The sequence below is a fragment of the Cervus elaphus genome, chromosome 5, assembly GCF_910594005.1.
Source record: "Cervus elaphus chromosome 5, mCerEla1.1, whole genome shotgun sequence".
NCBI lineage: Eukaryota > Metazoa > Chordata > Mammalia > Artiodactyla > Cervidae > Cervus > Cervus elaphus.
In genome coordinates this window covers 36,162,154-36,186,415 of record NC_057819.1, presented here as the reverse complement: position 1 = coordinate 36,186,415, position 24,262 = coordinate 36,162,154, and the positions used below count along the sequence as shown (strand labels likewise).

The 24,262-nt window shown below is 34.8% G+C and overlaps 1 protein-coding gene across 9 annotated transcripts in view; it reads right to left on the bottom strand.

The window, feature by feature from the left end:
* KIAA1109 (KIAA1109 ortholog) overlaps nt 1–24,262 on the bottom strand; it is a 196,559-nt gene that overhangs the window by 22,697 nt on the left and 149,600 nt on the right. For 6 of the 9 annotated variants that reach the window (XM_043902336.1, XM_043902340.1, XM_043902339.1 and 3 more), the window contains 14 exons: nt 22,763–22,822; nt 17,907–18,133; nt 16,226–16,356; nt 14,813–14,936; nt 12,953–13,062; nt 11,995–12,085; nt 11,390–11,452; nt 8,884–9,137; nt 7,902–8,117; nt 6,537–6,717; nt 5,781–5,982; nt 4,029–4,190; nt 3,273–3,412; nt 1,469–1,670 (listed from right to left, as the gene is read on the bottom strand). In XM_043902336.1, coding sequence (XP_043758271.1) covers nt 1,469–1,670; nt 3,273–3,412; nt 4,029–4,190; nt 5,781–5,982; nt 6,537–6,717; nt 7,902–8,117; nt 8,884–9,137; nt 11,390–11,452; nt 11,995–12,085; nt 12,953–13,062; nt 14,813–14,936; nt 16,226–16,356; nt 17,907–18,133; nt 22,763–22,822 — 2,163 coding nt within the window. Of the gene's footprint in view, nt 1–1,468; nt 1,671–3,272; nt 3,413–4,028; nt 4,191–5,780; nt 5,983–6,536; nt 6,718–7,901; nt 8,118–8,883; nt 9,138–11,389; nt 11,453–11,994; nt 12,086–12,952; nt 13,063–14,812; nt 14,937–16,225; nt 16,357–16,542; nt 16,744–17,906; nt 18,134–22,762; nt 22,823–24,262 lie in introns of all 9 variants that reach the window. The other 3 variants (XM_043902345.1, XM_043902343.1, XM_043902342.1) reach the window with 3 other exon arrangements.

Here is a 24,262-nt window from a genome sequence, read left to right as displayed (position 1 = left end):
GTTTAATTTCTCCTTTGTTCTACTGGAAGCAGGCGGTTGGAAGAGGTACAAAATAGCTGAGTGTTAAGCAGTGGAGGAGAATGAATTGTAAAAAATCCAAATCATACAACTGGAGTCCACATTTCCACAGAAACAGTGGAAACAGAGCTACATACACAAAAGGAGAAAGTTAAAGGTCTCTCTCTTAGAAATCAAGAAGGCCTATTGCCAACATTCACCATGAGTGGAACAGGCTAATTTCAAAGAGTTGTCAAACTCTTTCCTACTTTATAGATTTTATACTCTGTAACCTGGAGTGTTTTATTCCCCCAGCTGTCTATGTGGCTAACTCATACTTACCACCTTCATGTTTTCACTGAAAATATACTTGTTTGCTTATTATCTATTTCTCCAAATTCAATTCAGTTCACATTAGCAGGGAATATGCTTGTTAGCTAAGTTCACTACAGTATATCCAGCCCTTAGCACTGATCCAGAACTCAGTCAAGTTCATAAAGACCTTTTCAAAGAATGGATATTGTCATAATCTACATTTCTTATACATTTATTCTCATCATCATTCCTTCCTGCATGTTTTATTATGATAACATAAGGGGTGCTACTTCACTTTTTCATTTTCTAAAAGAAACATGGGCATAAACATAGATTATAAATAAATAATAAATAGCTTATTATAAAATAGCATATTATATTCCTTTCATTATATATTCCTAGCATACTGCATATATACTGCTATAATAATTTGTGTTAATTTATCACATTTTGATATTAAGAAAAAAGTGAATATTCCAATATCTGCTTTAGGGGTAGAACTGTTAAACTGTCTTTTTATTAGTTCTCTTATCAGTTCTTTTACATTTTCATTCATTCTGGCCTTTCTTTTTAAAAATGTCCCATAAAATCTTCACTTCCTGCATTTGTGACCTCCAGAGTTTTAGGGCAGAAATGACACTGAGTGGAAAATGACTGTCTCATCAGGAAATCATCGGTTCTACTCTAATACCTAAACCTTTCATGAAACGGATGTTTGGATTAAGTAACAACATTTTACCACTAAGATTTTTTTTATACATAAACACACAATTTGATATACTTTTAATTCAGTGTGATAAGAAATCCTTGCAAGATAATACTACAGCTCTTACCTACCATTTGCAACACTGATCACTCATAACGTAAAAATACAGCATAAAATAAAACATTCAAAAGTACTTGAACACATTATCATTCACACTTCACATTACATGTGATATGCACATGAATGGACAACAAAACGCTGTGCAACTGCCATTCCTTGGGTATAATGAAATACACTCAAAACTTTGATCCACTATAGATTTTTTCTATAAATACCCTAATTCTCAAATATTCTCCTTTTCCAAATGTATTTATTTGGAAATGTTTACTAATTACTATTAAAATAGTACTTGGCTTTTTATGCTAATTGAATAAAAGAATGTTTCCACACCTGGTACTCCAGTTTTGCTCGAGGAGGTTTTTGTTCCGCTTGGAGGAGCACTACCTCCAGGGGATAAGGTCTCTGCAGGATATGCAGCCCCTAAAGTCTCCAGTTCTCCTCGGTTTGAAGAAAACACCAAATCCAGGGATGGCAGCTTTAGCATGCATTCTACTCTTGACACTGGTAAACAGCTAAACTTGATCTGTGAGGGCTGAAAAGTACAGAAAGACAAAGAAAAATTTCTAGGAAGTGAAGTCGCTCAGTCGTGTCCGACTCTTTGCGACCCCATGGACTGTAGCCTACCAGGCTCCTCCATTCATGGGATTTTCCAGGCAAGGGTACTGGAGTGGGTTGCCATTTACTTCTCCAGGGGATCTTCCTGACTCAGGAATCGAACCTGGGTCTCCTGCATTGCAGGCAGGCACTTTACTCTCTAAGCCACCAGGGAATTAGGTGATTAAAAATTTTTCAGTTGGACTCCAGAAATTACATTCAGTTTCCATTTCAGTCTACATATATCAAATTTATTATTTTGAGTTTAACGCCCTGCCCTCCCTTTTTCAAACAGACACATATACATTAACCAAAATGCATTAACAAAATCGTATCACTTTTAAAACTAAATATTTGAGGAATTCTAAACAGTAAATATGTAGGCATTTCGATAATTCAGAACATTAAATTTATGTCCACGTTGTTCATAATCAAATATTTTAAAGCAAGTAATTTCTTTATGCCAAAATTTTAAAAGGCTATTATTGCATTTATAACTGAAGCTTTACAAACTCTCCAGGCCTCACTTATGTTTTCATCAGATCTTCAAAAAAGCTAGTGCAAAACTCCAGAAGATCAGACTGAAATTCTTTTGGCCAAATTGCTTTTATAGAAATTAATCTGAAGAAATGATCATTAGTGTTTCTTTTATTCTTGAGACTGATCATAAAGTTTTAATTGAAGGTAAACTAAACCTTGAAGTTTGGATACAAGTTAAATCCTCCTTAATAAACAGACTCAATTGGATGCTAATATAACATACCTCATTTTACTGTGCTTTGTAGATGTTGAGTGTTTTTTTTCTTTTTTTCACAAAATGATAGTTTGTGGCAACTCTCCTTGAGCAAGTCTAATGGTATAGCTTTTCTAATAGCATTTTTACTTAAGGTAGGTATTGTTTTATTTTAGATATAATACTATTATATACTTAATAGAATATAGGATAGTGTAAACAATTTTTATTTGCACTGGGAAATTTAAAAAAGTAACTTGCTTCACTTCAATATTTGCTTTATTACAGTGGTGGTCTGGAACTTAACCCACAGTATTAGAGGGGAAACCTATACTCCAACAGACCTGAAACAGGACTGAATTTTAGAATAAAATTATTAAATACATGATTATATAACCCTTAGAAGAATCTAAAAAAGGTACTATTGTGACTTTATATCTCAATTTCACTTTATGTCTGCCCACAAATAACCATAATGATAAGAAATACAGATGCCATGATATAATTTTTAAAAGGCATAATGTGCTAAAAAAGAGTTTTAACTTACATATTTTACCTTTGCCACAAAAGAATGAGATCTCAATTTTGAACACTCAAAGATATGAACTTCCTCAGCAGACAAATAAATAACACATAAAATTGTACATATACTTTCCAGAGGTTCAGGCAACCTCTAGGCCATCATAGACATACTAGAGGTCCACAAACCTTAAGAAAACTTTAAAAGCAATTAATATTGTAAATGTTCAGATAAACTTAAAAAAAATTTTTTCTTTAAAATAAAAAGGAATAGATGAAGTATATTACCTGAACTCGTACATAAACCACAACATCTACAGGGAAGGAAGAGTAAGCAGATGTTGAAGATGATACTAGTGATGTTGTTGATTCTTCCATAGGATCTGGTATTTCAAAATGTCCCATATCTTCATCTTGAGAGCTAACAGCTTAAAATATTTAAAGTTTTACTGTTAGGGTAAAGGCAAACTATTTATTAAAAGATCTTTTTCTCTTTTGCTAGTACTGAGATCAGGGTATGAATGCACAGAAACACTGGCTTCTGTAGCCCATTATTCATTACATCTTCCCCTATTCAAACCTCTTACTCATTTCTTCAAACTCTTGATTCCTGCTGCTGTACCAAACAACATACAAAGAAAATGGTAATTTTGCCATTGTCCTCAAGGGGTGTTTCCAGTCCAAGAGTCACTCTAATATAGGACCTGTTGTTGTTTAGTTGCTAAGCCATGTCCAACTTTTGTGAATGTGTGGGCTGCAGCCCGCCAGGTTCCACTATCCATGGGGTTTCCCAGGAAAGAATACTGTAGTGGGTTGCCATTTGCTTCTTCAAACACAGGATTAAGGATGTTAATTTTGTCATTAAGTAGCTGTAGCCACGGAGGAATCATAAACCCCACCAAGACTAGATGGTATCTCAAGTTCTTTTTCAGTTCTATAATTCCTTTATCACTGAATGTATTATAAAAGCATTACAAAATCCTTCTAGTAACAGGACCCCAAAATACATGTGATGGGCAGTTAAGTATTTAAGAGGACACTCACTTGTATAGTTCCTTTCAATTGGTGTAATTGGGATAGTTTCCAGAGCCTTTTCCAGAAAGTCTAATAGGCAGGGACTGATTACCATTTCTTCTGGCAATGACTGAAGTGCTACCCAGGCATATAACTTGGCTGTTTTTACTCCTCCACTTCCTTTTCCTTTGGCTAGAAGATGTACAGATGTGAGATGAATTTAATAGTTTCCAGAAAACATAATTTTGTGAGAAATTAGAATTAGATGAGTTTAATCAGGTGAAGCACCTTATACTTAAAACCATACAAGAATGCAATAAAAATAGGTTGATAGAAATCTTATTGTTAGAATACAGAGATGATCAATGATGTATATAAATACAACAGTTACTCCTACTTGCTCTAGGTCACAAATTTTGGTTCAGTTTTTAAAATTTATACTTCGCTAACTCTCTCATTAGTATTTTAGAATTTAGTCTCTCATTTAGTATTATTTGTCCACTTAAGAAGATATAGAGGACTCTGACTAATGAAAATTTGTGGCAAGTGAGGAAAAACATCAGTTTTTACACTTTCTTAGGTTCTTGCTGTTCTTACCTGGTAAATATTTACATGCCTCCTTACATGGGCTGCATCTCTCCTTCCTTCTCCCTGACTAAATATTTCCACATCAACAGAATGATATAACAGCTAAGATTTAGATAACTTTGGCTTAGGTTTCCAAGTCTACCATGTATTAATTTGCAAACCTAGGAAAAAAATTCAACTTTTATGAGCTTTAACTTTCTTCATATATAAAATGGAGATAATAATACCTGCCCCGTACTTAATGGACATAGATGTGTCTTGTCAATTTAAAAGTGATATAAAAATATTAGGCATTATTATCATGATTACTGGCTACTTTGAAAGATTAATGTATCAAGTTCCATCTCTCAAATAAAGCTTTTTCACTAATTCTTGTCCAACCCAATATAACCAATTTTGGAAATTCTATTATATATATAAGGTATTATTCATGTGGTATACTAGCCAGATTCCAAAATAACTTCCAACGGTCCTTTCCTCCTGGTATTCATGCTCTTGTGTAGTTCCCTCCCACACTGAATAAGGGTCACCTATATGATCAATAAGATATTGTGGAAATGATGGTATGTGACTTCTGAGACTAAGCCATAGAAGATATTGAAGCTTCAGCCATGTATTCTTTTGGATCTCTCCTTTTGAAGGAATGTCAGCTGCCATGTCATGGGAACACTCAAGCAGCCAGTCATGTGGGGAAAGACTAAAGCACCAGCTTGTCAGCCATGTGAATGGGATATGATGGAAACAGATTTTCCAGACCCAGTCAAGCATTTGGATGACTGTATCCTTACCCAACATCCTGACTGCAACTTCATAGACAACTGTGAAGTTAGATGCACCCAGCCCAACTGCTTCTGAATTTCTGATCCACAGAAACTATGTCTAAGATTATAAGCCACTAAGTTTGGGATAATTTGTTATATAATAATAGATAATAAATATGGTTTAAGTTCAATGTATTCTGTATACATAGATCTAAAAAAATAAGTAAAAACTGATATTCTAAGGTAATAGTAATTTGAAAACTAGGCAAAAGGAATTAGCTTACACTTCCATACATGAATTTTGTACAGTCATTATTGGCAAGTCTAAGTCCTTTTTTCTTAAACATGTGAATTTGAAAGTCTTACTAGAGCAAGTAGGTGATGACTTAAAATTAATTTATGAAAAAAGTTAGAGTATATTTTCCTTAAATACCTGAGGGAATAGGTGGGGGCTGGGGAGGAAGTAAGGTGTTAGTCTTGCTCTGGACAGTGCAGGGTAAAGGAGGAGAAGGAGGAGATGCGGCACTATCTTTCATACCATACAGCTTGGACTCTTTAGAGAGTGTTCGTGGCAAGGAAGATCCTCTGGAGGCATTAGGTGATTCGGTCTTTAGAGTCTTGGAATTGTAATGCAACTGTATTGAAACAAATAAACTTCCAAAATTAAAATTATGCACATGAGGAAAACAAAGAAATGTACTAAAATTTGGCAGAAAGAACACTGATCCAGGAACCAGAAGATTTCACAAGTTAGCTTTGTGATTCTAGCAAATTCCTTATTAGCTTTTTTCCACTTTTAAAGTGAAAAGAGATCATCCCAGATACTATTTTAAATTCTTTCTAGCTTAACATTCTAGGAATGTATAATTCTAGAATCTAAAAAAGTTGCAATAGGCAATGTTTTGCAAACATGAATATCAATGCTTAGAAAAGAAAATTAACTTCTTCCTGTCAAAATTTCATGGAAAATTTCATGCACATGGGGCAATGTGCAATTTAGAAGGTTTCATGTTCAGAATACAACTACATTAGAGAAAACTTCAGAAAGTCTCATTTTAATGTAACTAGTGTTGGACAAAACTGAAGTGACTTAGCAGCAGCAGCAGCAGTGAAGGAAGAATATATATGATAGAAAATAAACCTGGCTAATAATCATCTTATTTCTTATCCTAGATATTTAGGTTTTTACCTTTACATCAACTCCAGGAATATAAAATACTGTTGTTTCTAAGTCACTGGGCTTTGTTTGTAGAGATGATGGCACTTTCTTGCCAGTCATTAAATGGGTGGTAGAAGCATAATTAGTTTGAAACTTCTTCTTTTTGGAAGGAGATTCTTGATCTAAACTCCTGGAACTTCTGTCATAACTCCTATAAAAAGAAAAAAATGTTTTTTTATCTTTTTGGAAGACATTTCTCTTATATTGTTTAAAGTCAAACTTTTTTTTTTTTTTTAAAGTCAAACTTTTGTTAATAAAGTTGAAAAAGTGAGGTTCATCATTATCTCTAGCTAAACTGGCTAATCCTTGCATGGATGAGGTTTATGCTGTATGTTCCATAATTATACAGGGCAGTTACCTTTGTCCTTTCCTGAGGTCACAACTCTTCCAAACGAAGGCTGAACCAAATGAAACTACTCTTTACTTAGGTAAATATAGCTGAATACCAGCAGTTTATTTTGGCTTATTGCAGTTCAACCAAAAATAAACTAACATTCTTTTTATCATCACTATTACACTTCTAAGACTTGAACTAGTTATACTGCCTTTTTATCATCTCATTGTATAAAAATCTTTATTAGACAGTGAGACATTTAAAAATCTTTTATTATAGAAAATTACAACATACAAGTGTAAATGGAATGGTAGAATGAACCCCCATAGGCCCATCTCCCAGCTTCAACAATTGTCAGCATTCTTCCTACGTGTTTCACCTGCATTTCCACCCATTTCTTATTCATCCACTAAATTATTAATATTGTTATTTTCACTAATTTTTTTTTAGATTAGGAAGAAAAAGCAAAACAGAAATTCAAAGAAAAATGAATCTAACTTTAGGCCTGTTTATACAACTGTTTTTTCAATGGTGGCAACGTAAAGCTACAGTTACAGCCTGAGCAACATTCCAGTTTACTGAGGCCTCTTTGTTCAGTTGTTTCGCAGTCTTTCTTATTTCTTTATGAATTCATCAAACTCTCAATAACAAGACACATTTGAGTATTGCACTGTCCTTTGAAACAGAAATGTGAGTAACAGGATAGGGACTACGTGAGGAATTCATACTTGGAGAATTCCAAAGACAAAAGTGTTCAAATTAACAGATTTGCAGAATCTAAATCAGTCATCCATTTCTAATCACCAAAAAGTATTATACATTTGCTTAAAGAAATAGAATATTACGTAAATGAACAGTCAAACACTCCAACTATGATTAGAAATACTCTTTTAGGTCTGTATTTTGGGATGTGGGGAGAAATGTTTGTTATGATTAGTGATATATAAATAGTATTCCTAACAAATGAAGTTATATGTACCCCTTTCTGACCAATATCTTACCTTCTCAAGCTTATATCATCATGTTCTTGTAGAAGGGTGGTTGGGTGGAGCACACATTTTCCACTATCAATTTCAACTCGAATATCAAGTTCAAAGTCAATATTTCTCTCTGTAGCTGTGCCACTAAGACTTCTGTTGGCTGGGGCTGTTGGCCAGCGTTCTGTAAACAGCTGATGAACAGCAGCAAAGCCTGTTGCTTTTTTACGAGATGTATGTCTAGAGGAAGAACAGCTGGTCATTATATTGTAGTAAAATAGGAAGTTTTCAGCAAACTATTTTCCAGCATGTCATGTGAGCGATGAAAGTGTTAGCTGCTCAGTTGTGTCCGACTCTTTGTAACCCCATGGACTGTAGCCTGCCAGGATCCTCTGTCCATGGGATTCTCCAGGCAAGAATACTGGAGTGCCATCCTCCAGGGGATCTTCCTGACCCAGAGATAGAACCTAGCTCTCCTGCATTGCAGGCAGATTCTTTACTTTTGAGCCAAATAACTTTGGAAATAAAGTCTGTAAATAAATTTTACTATTTTATAAATTCACACAAATTACCCAGATAGCTTTTACTTACTAAGGTGTTTCCTGTTTAATGGAGTCACACTTTATTCAACAACTATGTACTGAGGAATTATTATGTGCCAGGCAATGTGCTAAGTACTTGGGACACAGGCACAATCACTGACTAATAAAGAGTCTGAATATCAGAATATGACCTACATTCTACATTTTGGAGGAGATTTCATTTCATAAACTGTAAAATTTAAATGCTACTTTCCAGATTTTGTTTGAAAAAAATGGGGAAAGAAAACAATAATGCCAAATGGAGCTAGATTATATTAATAAATCATGGATATATCTCAGTCTCACTCTGGCTAGGCACAGTAAGATTTATTTGTTTTTCTGTAAACATTAACAGTCATAAAATGTTTTAAGCTCAGCTCTAGGGTACTGCCTAAGGATCTTAAAACAAAAAGGCTACTACTCACGAGGGTTTCCTGTAAATATAAAACCTTTCCCTCTCGTGGTCGTCATCCTTTTCATCTTTGTCAGAATCTTCACTGGTAGAAGACAAACTGTCATCCCGTCGACCCTCTTCAGACTGGAAAGAAATGCCTGGTGAAAAGCCTCCTGGAGTTTTGGGAGAACTGAACACGGAATATGATCCTTCACTATTTGATGAGTAATGGGAAGGACCTTCAATGGTTACTGACAAGAGGTCCAACTCTGTCTCCTCTGGAAACTGAATGTAAAGAGAGAAAACATGAAACAGGTTCATATTACAAACCTCTTTTCAAGTTGAAAAAGGAAAAGAAAAAATACATGTTTAAGCATTTAAAATCTCAAAATTGGATTTCCTCACTCTGAACTGAAAAGTCAGCTCTGTGAACATATGAAATGGCATATAAAACAAGGAAGGAAGAAGTTCAAACCACAGAAAAGTCATACCACTGACACAATAAAAATCAGAGTGAAATTTTACTTTATGTAAGCATACAGCATCATGTGAATTAGTACATACCGTAATTCTTTAAAGAACAGTTAGTCATGGTATGGAGACAAGAGTAAACAGTGTGATCCACTTTAAATTAGAAGGTCAAGAGAGCAGTTAGTGACGGAAGAGCATGCAGGTGTTAGCACAGAATGCACTTTGTGCTTCTAGAATACTTTTTGTGAATACATCTTTTTAAAATGGGCCTTAAAGGACTGAAGAAAGATGTGTAAATAGTTACATAATTAAGCATGTCAGCCAATCAAATGTAAGAATCCTATATTTTAAGGTGAATAGTTTGTATAAATATAATGTTGTTCCCGGAGGACTATACCATGAGGCCATTTCATTTAAATAGGCAAAAAAACAAAAACAAAAAACCTTCTATGTTCTAATTTTGATTCCAAGTTTTGAGAGCTGCTTACATATCCTTTGAGAATGTGACAAGCCTTTGAAATGTATAATGTGCAAGGTAAATTTATTGATACTACAATTAGATGCATAGTGAAATCCTATAATCAAAATTTCAAATATTTGCAGAATCTAGATTTTCTTTATAGCTTTTCTTCAAAACATCATTTAGTAAATAAGTAAGTTATATTTTATAAGAAAATCTTTGATTCTTTAAAGCTGTGCTAAGAGTTTACATAGATAAACATCCCTTTGTTTTATATTTACTTTCTATTTAACCGGTTTCCCTTGTAGTTCAGCTGGTAAAGAATCTACCTGCAATGTGGGAGACCTGGGTTTGATCCCTGGGTGGGGAAGATCCCCTGGAGAAGGGAAAGGCTACTGACTCTAGTATTCTGGCCTGGAGAATTTCATGGACTGTATAATCATGGGGTTGCAAAGAGCTGGACACAACTGAGCTTCTTAACTTTCACTTTCTATTTAACCATGCTTAATGATCTACTTTGTAACTTATTATTTTCATATACTATTTTTCATAAACAGCATATACAATTTAGAAACAGGATTTGAATCAATTGAAATATTAATGCCTTTAAGAATAAATCAGTCATTTCACAGTATATACATATATCAAATAATTATGCTGTACACTTGAAAATAATGTTACATGTCAATTTTCTTGATTTAAAAAATGTTGGACAGGTGAAAAAATCAATTAGTAGAATCTATTCAATTCACTATAAATGATTTATTTCCAGGTTCAGTTTTAGAAAAAAGGACATGTCTGTCAAGCTTACTCTGTTACAACCAAATAATTCTAAAACAATTCAGCTTGACTAAATTCAGTGGAACTATGGGATAGATATTGAGGCTATCTTAAAAGAGTGGGGGAAGTGAAACAAAACAAATGTGGAGTAAGTTCCAGTTTTTAAATGTAACTTGGTGGAAAATTTCTAGACAAAGATTTATATACCTACTATACAAACAATTTTAAAATTAAATTTTACTCTTACAACTATATTTAGGGAAAACGTGGTTTATAAAGGTGTTAATTTAACTTATAAATGATTGTGTAGCACATTTTCCATACTGCTTTGAACATAATTTTTAATAGATTACTTTTATAAATGCTTTTTTATATCAGTGACTCAATAAATAACATTCAATGATTAATTTGTTATTCCGAGATAGGTTTGATTCTAGTTTGAATTAGGTAACTCATTTTTTTAAAAGTTGATTCTTTTTATAGATGAATTTAGGGAAAAAGAGATTCACTTAGAGATTAGCAAATAACTAATATATGGCAGTTTTTGGTTTATGATTTCATTAATTTGGTACACTGATTTAGTCCTTTAATTTTTGAGATTAAATAATTACTATTAAATTATAAGTATAGAACTAAAATATATTCATGCAAGAGTTTATGAAATATACATGATAAAAAAAGAATTCAACCAATCATTTTAAAGCTTTATGTAAAATATTTTCAAGATCTGAGTTTAGTATGAAATGAGAAGAAGACATTTTGAAAGCAGATTTTCAGAGTGGTTAATTAATTTTAAAGGAAAACTTATGTTGTTCTTAAAAAGTACCTGAAAATACCCTTCCCCAGGACAGCTGGACTGTGGTGCACTTCCCCATACTGTTTTTTTCAACTTAATTAAAATAATAAGAAAATTTATAAAAATTTATGAAAAGTAAAAAACCAATGTTTTAAAAGTAAACAAAAAAAAGAACAAACATTTTAACATAAATTTTAACATGCTATGGTTAAATTATAGTATAACTTTGAAACTGACTTTTTTACTACTAGTTTCTGATATTATTTCTATATATTCTGAGCTAAAGTATATAAACAATAAAATAAATTAAATAAAAACATGTACATTTACATTTGTGTAAACTACCTAGTTTAACGTGGAACTGAACTTGAAAGAAATTATTCAACGAAACGTTTCTACCTATGAGCACGCAGTAGGGAGACTGTTGTGTACACAGAACACTAGCACTTGGGTATGGCTCTCAGACAGCAGCATTCGGGCAGGGCCCTCTTGGTGAAGCACAGACACCGTACCCATCACAATCTGCACTGCCACTTGTAGGAATCAGTACTTCTAAACTGAGTAACTCATATAATTTAGTAATTACTAAAGATTCTCTAGCACTGTGTGTCACCAACAAATAGTCTCTCTCTTACTGTATCTTGGATATTGAAAGTGACTCTGGGTCCAGGAGATGCGGCATCCACACGAATTTCTGGGAGCTCCTCAGTTTCTCCTACTCGAGAACTGTAAGTAAAATATAAGGTTATTAAACATTAATATTCTTAAAACCCTGGACTTTTATAAGAGTCTGATTAAAGACATTAACACTTTATTTCTAAATATTTACTTTATCCAAGGGTTGAACTTTTGGAACTCCTTAATGTTTAGCATCGCATAAAACAAAATTCATTGCTTTAATTAACACAAGATTTTCTAAAACCAAACCTTATAAAAAACAATTTATACTTATTGTATAGTGTTTTTAAGGTTTCTTTTTCGTTTTCTTTTTTTTTAGTGTGTGTGTGTGTGTGTGTGTGATGTGGACTAAAATCTTTATTGCATTTGTTACAATATTGCTTCTGTTGATTTAGGTTTTGTTTTTCTGGCTATGAGGCATGTGGGATCTTAGTTCCCTGACCAGGGATCAAATCCCCCTGCATTGGAACGCAAAGTCTTAACCACTGGACCACCAGGAGGTCCCAACAGTGTTCTTTTACTAGTAAAACTATATTTTTCTGTATATTTTTCTATAATATATAAAATTTACATTTTCCCATATGTTAAAGGTTCTTTTCCAAGAACCTTTTCTACAGTGACAAATTTAAAGCTACAGTTACTAATATGCAAATATTCATTTCTTTGGATGGTCTATAAGTTTACACATAAATTTGTCTAAATGGCAATGTACTTCATTACTAAAAAGTACACAATGACTTTTATGATATAAAAGTATTTAAATGAGACAGAATTTCTCAAACTTCTTACATTGACAGCATCCATTTGCTACCTTAATTTTACAATCTGCCCAATTAGAACACAATAAATAAGTAGTGAACTTTGGCAAAAAAGTCAGCAATTTTATTACTTGTTTCACCGATTGAAATATATTACCTTGTCCTTTCCATTCGCTTAAGAGGTGGTCTTCCAGAAGCTGAAATACTCTTCGATCTGCTGTAACTTGGTTTGTAACCCAAACCCCACTTATCCTTTAGAGAAGCAGCCTAATGAAAGGGGACAGAAATAAGGTGACTTTTAACTGTTGTAATATCTGACTTCAGATAAAATTTTCTGCTAGTTAACAAGTTAGTCTCCTTCAGCTCAATAACAAGTTATCTTAAATTGTGACTTTAAATGTCACTTAACAACAGAGATGGATCAAAGTGCAGCAGGAATCAGCTACTCTTTAGCCCACACATCAGTTCCTCTTACAAGGAATATAGGAGCCACTAGCTGGCCTGAGAGGAAAGATTGGGAGCAAGACTGAGAGGTACAGAAATCAGGGGGAGAAAAGGAAACAGTAAGAAAAGAAAATGAGAATTGAAAGACTCTGAGAGAAAGGTGAGGGAGAGAGTGACACTAATCATACTAATCATTTTAAGTACTACCCCACCAAGAGAACTCTTAATTACAGAAAAGGAAAGGAAGTGGCAACTGGAACACCCTCCTTGTCTCTAAATCCTTCTTCTTCAAATTTGTAGTTTGGAGAGATTGGATATTAAGAAGTCTAATAATGGAGATAAGAAAGCAAGAGGATTAAAAGGGAATTGACAAATTTGACAAATGTTAAGAACACAGATGTAATTTCAATAATTTCCTTAATCCTCTCTACCTAGTTTTATTTTTTACAGTTTATTGCCAAGTATAAACTAACATAAATAGTATGCAAGCAATATTAACACTATGTCACATGACTGTGAAGTACATAGTGCCATAAATTTTAAAGTTCTATATTACCGATCATCACTGTCCATTTAGTACCATCAGAAGCCAGTGATGAATATTAAGCTGAATTTTACCCCTAATTTAAATAATTTAGAACAGTTTTCAAATGAGGTTGTCTGGGACTCTGGTAGTGACCAAGGAAAGACAGCTCAAGCCAAAGAACTAAGGATCCCTGAAGCCTTCCCTGCTTCCTCTAACCTCAGCAGCTCTGATTTAATCAGTTTTTATGTATTGGGGTGGTACTCAAAACCTTACTCTGGTTAGAAAAATGGAGGGTTCCACTGACTATATTTTAAAATATTAGTTTTTCTACTAAGAATACCACCTTGACCCAAAGCAACTTACCTCTACTTGAATAAGTTTTGTAACTATTTTCTACTATATTTATTTCAGTTGTTCAGCAACTAGGCTAAATCCCAGAATGTGGTAGATGGTAGGGTCAAAGATAAATAACTTGTCCTTTAAGAGACTCAAACTCTAGTAAGGGCAACTAAACATGCAAATAATAAAGGTAAGAATAAAGTGCCGAGAGTATGTAGTGGCTAAGAGTAAAGTCAGCTGTGGAAAATGGGATGGGGTAGAATGGACATTTCAAAGGATTTCACATTTGATTTAGAGTCAAAAAAGAGAGTATGACTTTATGATAGGCAAACAAAACACAGTGGCTAAGGGCATAACCTATAGAATACCACTGTTTGGGTTTGAATCTTGGCTCCATTGGGATTACTGGCTGTGTAACCTTGGTGAAATTACTTGAGTTCTCTATGCCTCAGTTTCATCAACTTTAAAATGGGAAAATATTCAGTGATACAAGCTAACACATAGGGTTGTTATAAAGATTTAATGGGTTGTTAAGTGTAAAGTGCTTTAAACAGTGCTTAGTACACAGTAGACATGAGATATAAAAACCAAGTGTTATCACCAGCAATGGACAAGGAAAGAGAACAACATAAGTATCATCATAACTTTCATAAAATAAAAGCCTTTTTTATATAGTATAATTTAATAAAATCCTCTTTGTTTACTCACTCGCATACTGGACCTCCGTAACTTTTTACGAACATCTCTTCTAATATCATTCACAGCAACAGATTCTAACTGTTGATAACGTTGAATTTCCTGGTTTATAGTTCCTTCACTTGCACCTAATTTTCTGGATGCAAAACAAATATGGCAGTTAGTGTAAAGAGATAACAAAGAAAGAATGAGTTTTACTTGCTCCTTTTTGATTCTTTAACTTATCAGAATATCAAAGATTATGTATGGTCAGGCCAAAATCCTCCATAATGTTAATACCCATACCTGGCTAACTGTAAAAAAAAAAAAAAAAAAAAGGAAAAACTGTCTTTAATGTTTTAGGAAATGGTTCTTATCTGTTTCTACATCAAGCAGTCTCTTTAATAATCTTAGGAAAGCTATGGAACCACTCTGCAGAATAATATCTGTATGTAAAATTTTATGTATAATTTTAAGTTTCAGAAAAGATTTTAGAGGAGGAAGTATACTTTGCTACAAGTCATTTTTTCCCCTGATTACAAAACTCAAACTGTAATATAAGTCAACAAGAAAATATGAATCATTGTACCTGATTTTACAGAAAAGTTTTCAGAGAATAACTTTCACTATATATTGCATACATTTCTGTTAAATCCATGAATACCAAAAAACCCCACAGATACCGGTGTACAAAGATTAGAAAGGCTGAAGTATGACTACCACCTTGGGGGGAAACAAAATTATGACGTTTGGCAAGAAGAATATTTAGCCTTTACAGAACAAGTATGACCTAGTCAGAACTATATAGTAAGCAACAGATAAAAAAATTAGTACCACCTACTCCCTGCTCTTGACTTGCCCTAGACTCACTTCATAATTTAGTGACCTGCTAAAACAGGCAAACAAAAAAAAGTATGAAGTTTGAATTCAGACAAAGACAAGTTCAAATTCTGATTTTTAAATCTCCCTGAGCCAATTTTCTTATCTATAAAGTTTGGATAATGCCATCTAATCTTGCAGAAATGTTGTGAAGATTAAATTGAGATAACATGCTAGATTCACAATAAGTACTTAATAAATTCTAAACTAGCTTCCTCTCTTCAAACATTCACATTCCAAAAATATTGCTAGCAAAACACTCACACATATATACATATGTAAAGATACATGTAAATAGCCATGTAGAGATGCATATATGCGACATAAAGTCAGACTTAAAATGCTCAGAAATGGGGAGCTGTGATAAGCACTAGACTAATGTTTTCAGCTTTATTACTAATGAATGTATGACCTCAGACAAATTACCAAACTTCTCTGGACCTTGGTGATCGCATTTATTTAACTAAAGGGGGTTGTACTAGCCCCAACCCAGTTCCCTTCTCATTTAAAATCTCATGGTTCTATTATTAGGGAATATTATACTGAGTTAAAAATCATTATACATACTTAAGATCATCTATTACTTTGGCCTGTTCATTCAATTCTCGGATATCTACTATACGCTTCATAATTTTTCTTCCTCTGAGTTCTCCTGGCTGGCTACCAGATGCTCCTTGTCTTCGATAATCTATAGCTTCCTGAAAAATCAAAAGCATGCCTGTCAGTAACACCCCCAGGTCACAAAGCAAATCTTATCACAGAAATAGCACCTTAAATCAAAAGAAGCATGCAGGAATCAAAGCCATCTATGTTAAGTAAGATGATTGGAATTCTCCAGTGATTCAAACCCCTTCATTATCATAAGGAATCTAGTTGCTACCTACATTTCCCCATGAGTGAGCTCTGCATGCTTTCAAGTGGGACTGGCTAGACTGAGGGGAGGCCCACATCTCTGGGTCACATAGATACTCTGCAGGAACAGAATAGCGCTGATGTGGGGGCCTGAGGCCTAGTAGGTGATTTACAAGTCGCTGCCCAAAGGTGAGCTTGTGGCCATCTCCACTTACTGCACTTCCATCTGAACTCTAAACAATAAACAGTAACGTTAACTTTTTAATAAAATTTTCTTTCCAAGAATAAAACTAATAAATGATACAGTAGTACAAAGAGGTTTCAGATTTTTAAAAAAATACTAGAATGAAAGCAGAGAGAAACTTTCTTTTTTTTTTTTTTTTTTAAATCATTACAACTAGGCTCAAACACATCTTTATTAATTAAAATAGGAACCATTACAATCAACACATTTTTTTGCCAATGAGAAATAAGCTTGTTTATTCCCATAGTTGAAAAATCTGGGCCTTGAGATTTGATGAACTCTTGGAAAGCATCTTCTGCCTCCTGCTGACTGTGGAAGCATTTCACCTGCAAAAAGTGGTTGAGATGCTTGAAGAAGTTGTAGTCAGGTGGTGAGCGTTAAGGTGAATATGGCAGATGAGGCAAAACTTTGTAGCCCAATTCATTCAATTTTTGAAGCATTGGTTGTACGACGTGAGGTGGGGTGCTGTCACGGAGAATTGGGCCCTTTCTGTTGACCAATGCCAGCTGCAGGTGTTGCCATGTTCAGAGAAACTTTCTTTTTAACTAATAAATAATAATTACTGATCAAATAATCTGATACTACAGAATATGTACAGTATACATGGAAATACACACTTTTAAAATGTATATTTTGTGCGTGCACTTTGCTTTTGACTTTCATTTTTTAAAATCATTATTGAGATATAATTCACATGCCATAAAAGTCACCCATTTAAAATGTATAGTGCAGTGGTTTTTAGAATATTCATAAAACTGTGCAACCATCAGATTTTCACACCTCCCAAACAAAACCTTATAACATTAGCAGTCTCTTCCCATCCACTCTCCTAAACGCCCTCAACTCTCCCAGGCCTAGGCAACTACTAATCTACTTTCTCTCTCCAGATTTGCTTGCTCTTTGCTTTTATTGTTAATGTGTAATCTGTAGGTTAAGGCACAAGCTGGCTGACAGTCATTATGAAACAAGCAATTCAATTAAAAGACAATATTATGAAATTAAAAAAAAAATTATATAAATATAGGTACAAAGAACCACCACTCCCTTTCTCCTTTCACAATTAGCAACTATAATAAGTAACAATGATTTAATAATATCCCTTTCACTGGGTAAAAGCCAGTGCTGAAAATGGCTAACAGTGAATTTACTTACAGTATGGATAGTGGGAGACATAGTATCAACTTCATCCTCATCTGACAAGTCAGCTATATTCACTGAATTTAGATCAGCAATGTCATCTATGTCTTCTTCTCCTGTCAGGGTTGTAAGGGTGTTACCCAGAGCATTCAGTCTTTTTCCAATGTTAGGATCCATGTGGACATCAATCCCACACATTTTCCACAATACGTTGAGTGTCCAGGTTCCAGCACTACTGCTTTCTGTTTAAATAAAGAAGAGGCATTTTTGGTAAGTCTTAAGTATAGAAATTTAAATAATTCTACATTCAAGGAATAAAATGGATGATGGCCCTGTGTAATAACTAGTATCTCTCACAGTTTTGTCAGAAACATGAGACTATGGGACTGATTTGCCTATTGTATAGTGTGTAATTACTGTTTGCTCTCTGCAGCACTCTACTTTCCCCACGTGACCTATGAATGCCCTCCTCCCCAAGCCCCACGTTCATCTACCTTCCTGTGTCTGTAGTAGGATTGGCATGAACCTCCCTCATTCAGTTCAGTTCAGTTGCTCAGTTGTGTTCGGCTCTGAGACCCCATGAATCACAGCACGCCAGGCCTCCCTGTCCATCACCAACTCCCAGAGTTTACTCAGACTCACATCCATCGAGTCAGTGATGCCATCCAGCCATCTCATCCTCTGTCGTCTCCTTCTCCTCCTGGCCCCAATCCCTCCCAGCATCAGGGTCTTTTTCCAGTGAGTCAACTCTTGGCATGATGTGGCCAAAGTACTGGCGTTTCAGCTTTAGCATCAGTCCTTCCAATGAACACCCAGGACTTATCTCCTTCAGGATGGACTGGTTGGATCTCCTTGCAGTCCAGGGGACTCTCAAGAGTTTTCTCCAACACCACAGTTCAAAAGCATCAATTATTCAGCGCTCAGCTTTCTTCACAATCCAACTCTCACATCCATACATGACCACTGGAAAAACCATAGCCTTGACTAGACTGACCTTTGTTGACAAAGTAATGTCTCTGCTTTTTAATATCCTATCTAGGTTGGTCATAACTTTCCCTCCAAGGAGTAAGCATCTTTGAATTTCATGGCTGCAATCACCATCTGCAGTGATTTTGGAGCCCCCCAAAATAGAGTCTGACACTGTTTCCACTGTTTCCCCATCTATTTCCCATGAGGTGATGGGACCAGATGCCATGATCTTAGTTTTCTGAATGTTGAGCTTTAAGCCAACTTTTTCACTCTCCTCTTTCACTTTCATCAAGAGGCTTTTTAGTTCCTCTTCACTTTCTGCCATAAGGGTGGTGTCGTCTGCATATCTGAGGTTATTGATATTTCACCTGGCAATCTTGATTCCAGCTTGTGCTTCCTCCAGCCCAGCGTTTCTCATGATGTACTCTGCATATAAGTTAAATAAGCAGGATGACAATATACAGCCTTGACGTACTCTTCCTATTTGGAACCAGTCTGTTGTTCCATGTCCAGTTCCAACTGTTGCGTCCTGACCTACATATAGGTTTCTCAGGAGGCAGGTCAGGTGGTCTGGTATTCCCACCTCTTCCAGAATTTTCCACAGTTTATTGTGATCCACACAGTCAAAGGCTTTGGCATAGTCAATAAAGCAGAAATAGATGTTTTTTCTGGAACTCTCTTGCTTTTTTAATGATCCAACGGATGTTGGCAATTTGATCTCTGGTTCCTCTGCCTTTTCTAAAACCAGCTTGAACATCTGGAAGTTCACAGTTTACGTATTGCTGAAACCTGGCTTGGAGAATTTTGAGCATTATTTTACTAGCTTTGTGAGATGAGTGCAATTGTGAGGTAGTTTGAGCATTCTTTGGGATTACCTTTCTTGGGATTGGAATGAAAACTGACCATTTCCAGTCCTGTGGCCACTGCTGAGTTTTCCAAATTTGCTGGCATATTGAGTGCAGCACTTTCACAGCATCATCTTTCAGGATTTGAAATAGCTCAACTGGAATTCCATCACCTCCACTAGATTTGTTCGTAGTGATGCTTTCTAAGGCCCACTTGACTTCACATTCCAGGATGCCTGATCTAGGTGAGTGATCATACCATCGTGGTTATCTGGGTCATGAAGATCTTTTTTGGATAGTTCTTTTGTGTATTCTTGCCACCTCTTCTTAATATATTCTGCTTCTGTTAGGTCCATACAATTTCTGTCCTTTATTGTATACATTTGCATGAAATGTTCCCTTGGTATCTCTAATTTTCTTGAAGAGATTTCTAGTCTTTCCCATTCTGTTGTTTTCCTCTGTTTCTTTGCATTGATTGCTGAGGAAGGCTTTCTTATCTCTCCGGGCTATTCTTTGGAACTCTGCATTTAAATGGGACTATCTTTCCTTTTCTCCTTTGCTTTTAGCTTCTCTTCTTTTCACAGCTATTTGTAAGGCCTCCTCAGACAACCATTTTGCCTTTTTGCATTTCTTTTCCATGGGGATGGTCTTGATCCCTGTCTCCTGTACAATATCATGAACCTCCATCCATAGTTCATCAGGCTTTCTGTCTATCATATCTAGTTCCTTAAATCTATTTGTCACTTCCACTGTATAGTCATAAGGGATTTGATTTATGTCATACCTGAATGGTCTAGTGGTTTTCCCTACTTTCTTCAGTTTAAGTATGAATTTGGCAATAAGGAGTTCATGATCTGAGCCACAGTCAGCTCCTGGTCTTGTTTTTGCTGACTGTATAGAGCTTCTCCATCTTTTGCTGCAAAGAATATAATCAATCTGATTTCGGTGTTGGCCATCTGGTGATGTCCACGTGTAGAGTCTTCTCTTGTGTTCTTGGAAGAGGATGTTTGCTATGACCAGTGCGTTCTCTTGACAAAACTCTATTAGCCTTTGCCCTGCTTCATTCCGTACTCCAAGGCCAAATTTGCCTGTTACTCCAGATCTTTCCTGACTTCCTACTTTTGCATTCCAGTCCCCTATAATGAAAAGGACATCTCTTTGGGGTTTTAGTTCTAAAAGGTCTTGTAGGTCTTCACAGAACCATTCAACTTCAGCTTCTTCAACGTTACTGGTTGGGGCATAGGCTTGGATTACCGTGATATTGAATGGTTTGCCTTGGAAACGAACAGAGATCATTCTGTCGTTTTTGAGATTGTATCCAAGGACTGCATTTCAGACTCTTTTGTTGACCATGATGGCTACTCCATTTCTTCTAAGGGATTCCTGCCCATAGTAGTAGATAAATGGTCATCTGAGTAGAATTAACTAGATAATCAGTGTAAGTAAGGGTCAAAGTTGGAAAACTAAGAATCCTCTCTTGGACTTGAGAAAATATGGTCCCTCTCTAGTAACTGAGGGTGGGGAAATGAGGTTCATGAGCTGTTGGCAGCTGTGTTTCATGCCACGTGTAAGGACGTCAGCAGTAAGAAAAAGTGGGCAGCCAGAATGAAGAAAAGAGAAGAGCTGGAAAGAGCTCTGGTGACAGCTGGAATCTTGTTTCTAGATTATCCTGAATTGACCTGGTTCTTTCTCTTCATGGAGACAGCCATTCTTAAGTTTAACTGTGATCTGCAAATAATTCTTTTGATAAGTTCCTGCTTTTGGTTAAGCTAGTTTGAGTGTGTTGTTTTCACTAAAAAGCAAGTGTCCTGACAAAGACTTTTATGTGCTCTTCCTCCCATTATGTATGTTTACTTCAGTTACATATTTCTTCAAACATTATTGTTGGAAATTTCCTAAGCTTTCAGTCAGTGGGGACTTCAGGCCTTGCTATTTTCTGAGACAATTTACTTAGGATGGGCATGTGGACTACGTTTGGGAGGATAAGAGGGAATAATAAGGAGAAAAGGAAATCTACTAATCTTAATCAGTTTCTGCTGCTCCTCAACATTTGAAGAGTCCTTAAATAAGTATCTCTTGCTTACCCTAATTTTATACCAGACAAAATAATAAAAATTTACACTATGCTTTTATCTTCGAGACAAGACAGGTTATTACTTCTATAGTATCTCCTCAACATTTGAAGAGATCTTAAATAAATATCTCTTGCTTACCCTAATTTTATACTAGGCAAAATAATAAAAATTTACACTATGCTATTATCTCAGAGACAATACAGATTATTACTTCTATAGTATCTCCTAGCCAGTTTCCCAGATTTTTCTCCTAACCTGCCCATGAAAGTATCCCTTTGACACTGCCACCTCTGCTTTCTTGCTCAAAAATATTCAGTGCTTTTCTCACTGCCCACCAGATCAAGTCCAAACTCCTTATTTTGGGATTTAAGACTTTTCCCATCTTATTTTCACATAACTATTCCAGCCAATTCGGACAATGCTAACTAGAACCTGTGTTCTGTCAAAACAGGTATTTTTCTCTGCCTGAATTTTCCCTATTAATATTTTCCATTTTTGCCTAAGAAACAGTTATATCCATCTTTCAAGTCCCTGTTTAAATGCTAGTTCTTCCATAAAGCTTTCTCTCATTCTAGTATCCTTTGTAATTTAGAAATTTTATCTGCCTCCTATAAATTTCAACAGCAGTTGGAATTTTATATCAATATTTTATTGAACTTATCACTTATTACAGTTTATAGTTGTACTGCAGAACCATAATTACACTACTAGAATTTAAATTTATAGAGTAGAAAGTATATCTTATTCATCTTTGTCTTTACCAAAACATTTTGTAGTTTTGTTATACACTGGTGGTGTCTAATTAATTGTTAAATAAATAAAAATATACTAATATTATTGCAAAATAGTTTTTAAAAATTAGAGAATAGCAGAATGAGTTTTAGTTAAAAGATCCTCTAATACAAAGGCAGGAAAAATAGATTTTAAAAAGCAGAATTCTACCTGATACATATAGCAAAAGTAATAACAAATGTGAACTTACCAGCAGCTGCTTGTCCTGTAGTCCTGGAACATACTTCATAGGTACCATCTGGAACTACACCTGCACAAAAATCATCCCCAAAATAATCTTTAACAAAATTATGCTTGCAGTTAAATATTATGCTGTAATTTTTCTTTCAAAGATCTTTATCTAAATATAAATAGGATTACTAGTCTCTCTAGGTTTCAGTTTCTAATCTGGAGAAAGAAAAGGACTACCTTAGATGACTTGCAAAATCTACTTCATATCTCACAATATTTTATTCTTATTGATTTTAAGAACTAAACTGCATATACCTGAAATTAATAGATTATAAATCAACTATGCTTCAATAAAGAAAAAAAAAATTAACTGCAGTTTTACCTTTGCATTCTGTGTGTGATTTCCTCATCTGCTGGCCAATACCTGGCCAACTCTGAAACTCCAGTTTCTTGATGGTGTGACAATTTATACCATCATGAGTAAATGGCACTTTGAGAATGCAAATGCTTTAAAACTGATTTTTTGATAACTAAGAACTGCCACATGAGTTCACAGACATGATTCATCAGCCCTGTCTTTTACTTTGACAAGGACCTTTTTATGAGAATTAAAAAAAAAAAAGACTTACTGCCATGATGTCAGTCTCATAAGATCAGTGTCCTGAGTTCATTGACTTATCCTCAGAATACATGTGACTTTAACTTTGAAGCATTTTCTACTACTTATCTTTAATCAGATAACTTTAGCTTTTTTTTAGAGGTTAATTAAATCAACAGTTTTAAAAGTAGAGACATACCATCCTTGAAACAACTTTTAAAGAAATAAAGCCTAAATTGTTTAATAGACTCTCCCCAAATACAGTATTTCTACAACTCACATTGCCTAATTCACCTTTAATGTCATAGTTATAAAAAAGAACAAAATAGGAAAAAAACCTAAACAACCCTTGCAAATCTAAACATGCTAGAATGAAAGCAAAATCCTTTGAAATTGGAGAAATATAACTAAGGCTAGTAAATTAAAAAAGGGTAGAAAACATTAAGGACTTCCAATCCAAAGGAATGGTAGAGAATATTTAAAAGTTAAAAAAAAAGATTATATAAATTCATAGAATACAGAGCCATGGTGTATTAGTAAGGAATATTCAAATTCTTAGGATTAGATCTGAATCCTCAAAGTGAGAAGCAGGAAACCAACTGGGCTCTTTCCCATTGCACTTGTCATCTGAGTTGGACCAACCAGAATCCAGGAAGGCAGTTTTCCTGCTGTGATAACCAAATGCTGTTACCCAGGTGTTAGCACAAAGACTAGAATTCTTCAAACTTCTAGTAGTTTAGCTTCTCTAAGTACGTGTTAATAAAAAAGTCTAATCGTTATTTATTTAAATGGTCCATGGAACACTTCTACAGATTGTGTTTTCTAATTTTAACTGCATTTCCTCCAAATATCATTACCGAGAGAAGAAAATACAGTGGGTCACCTTTTTTCTAGGGCATGACTTTTAAATGATCTTTGAAA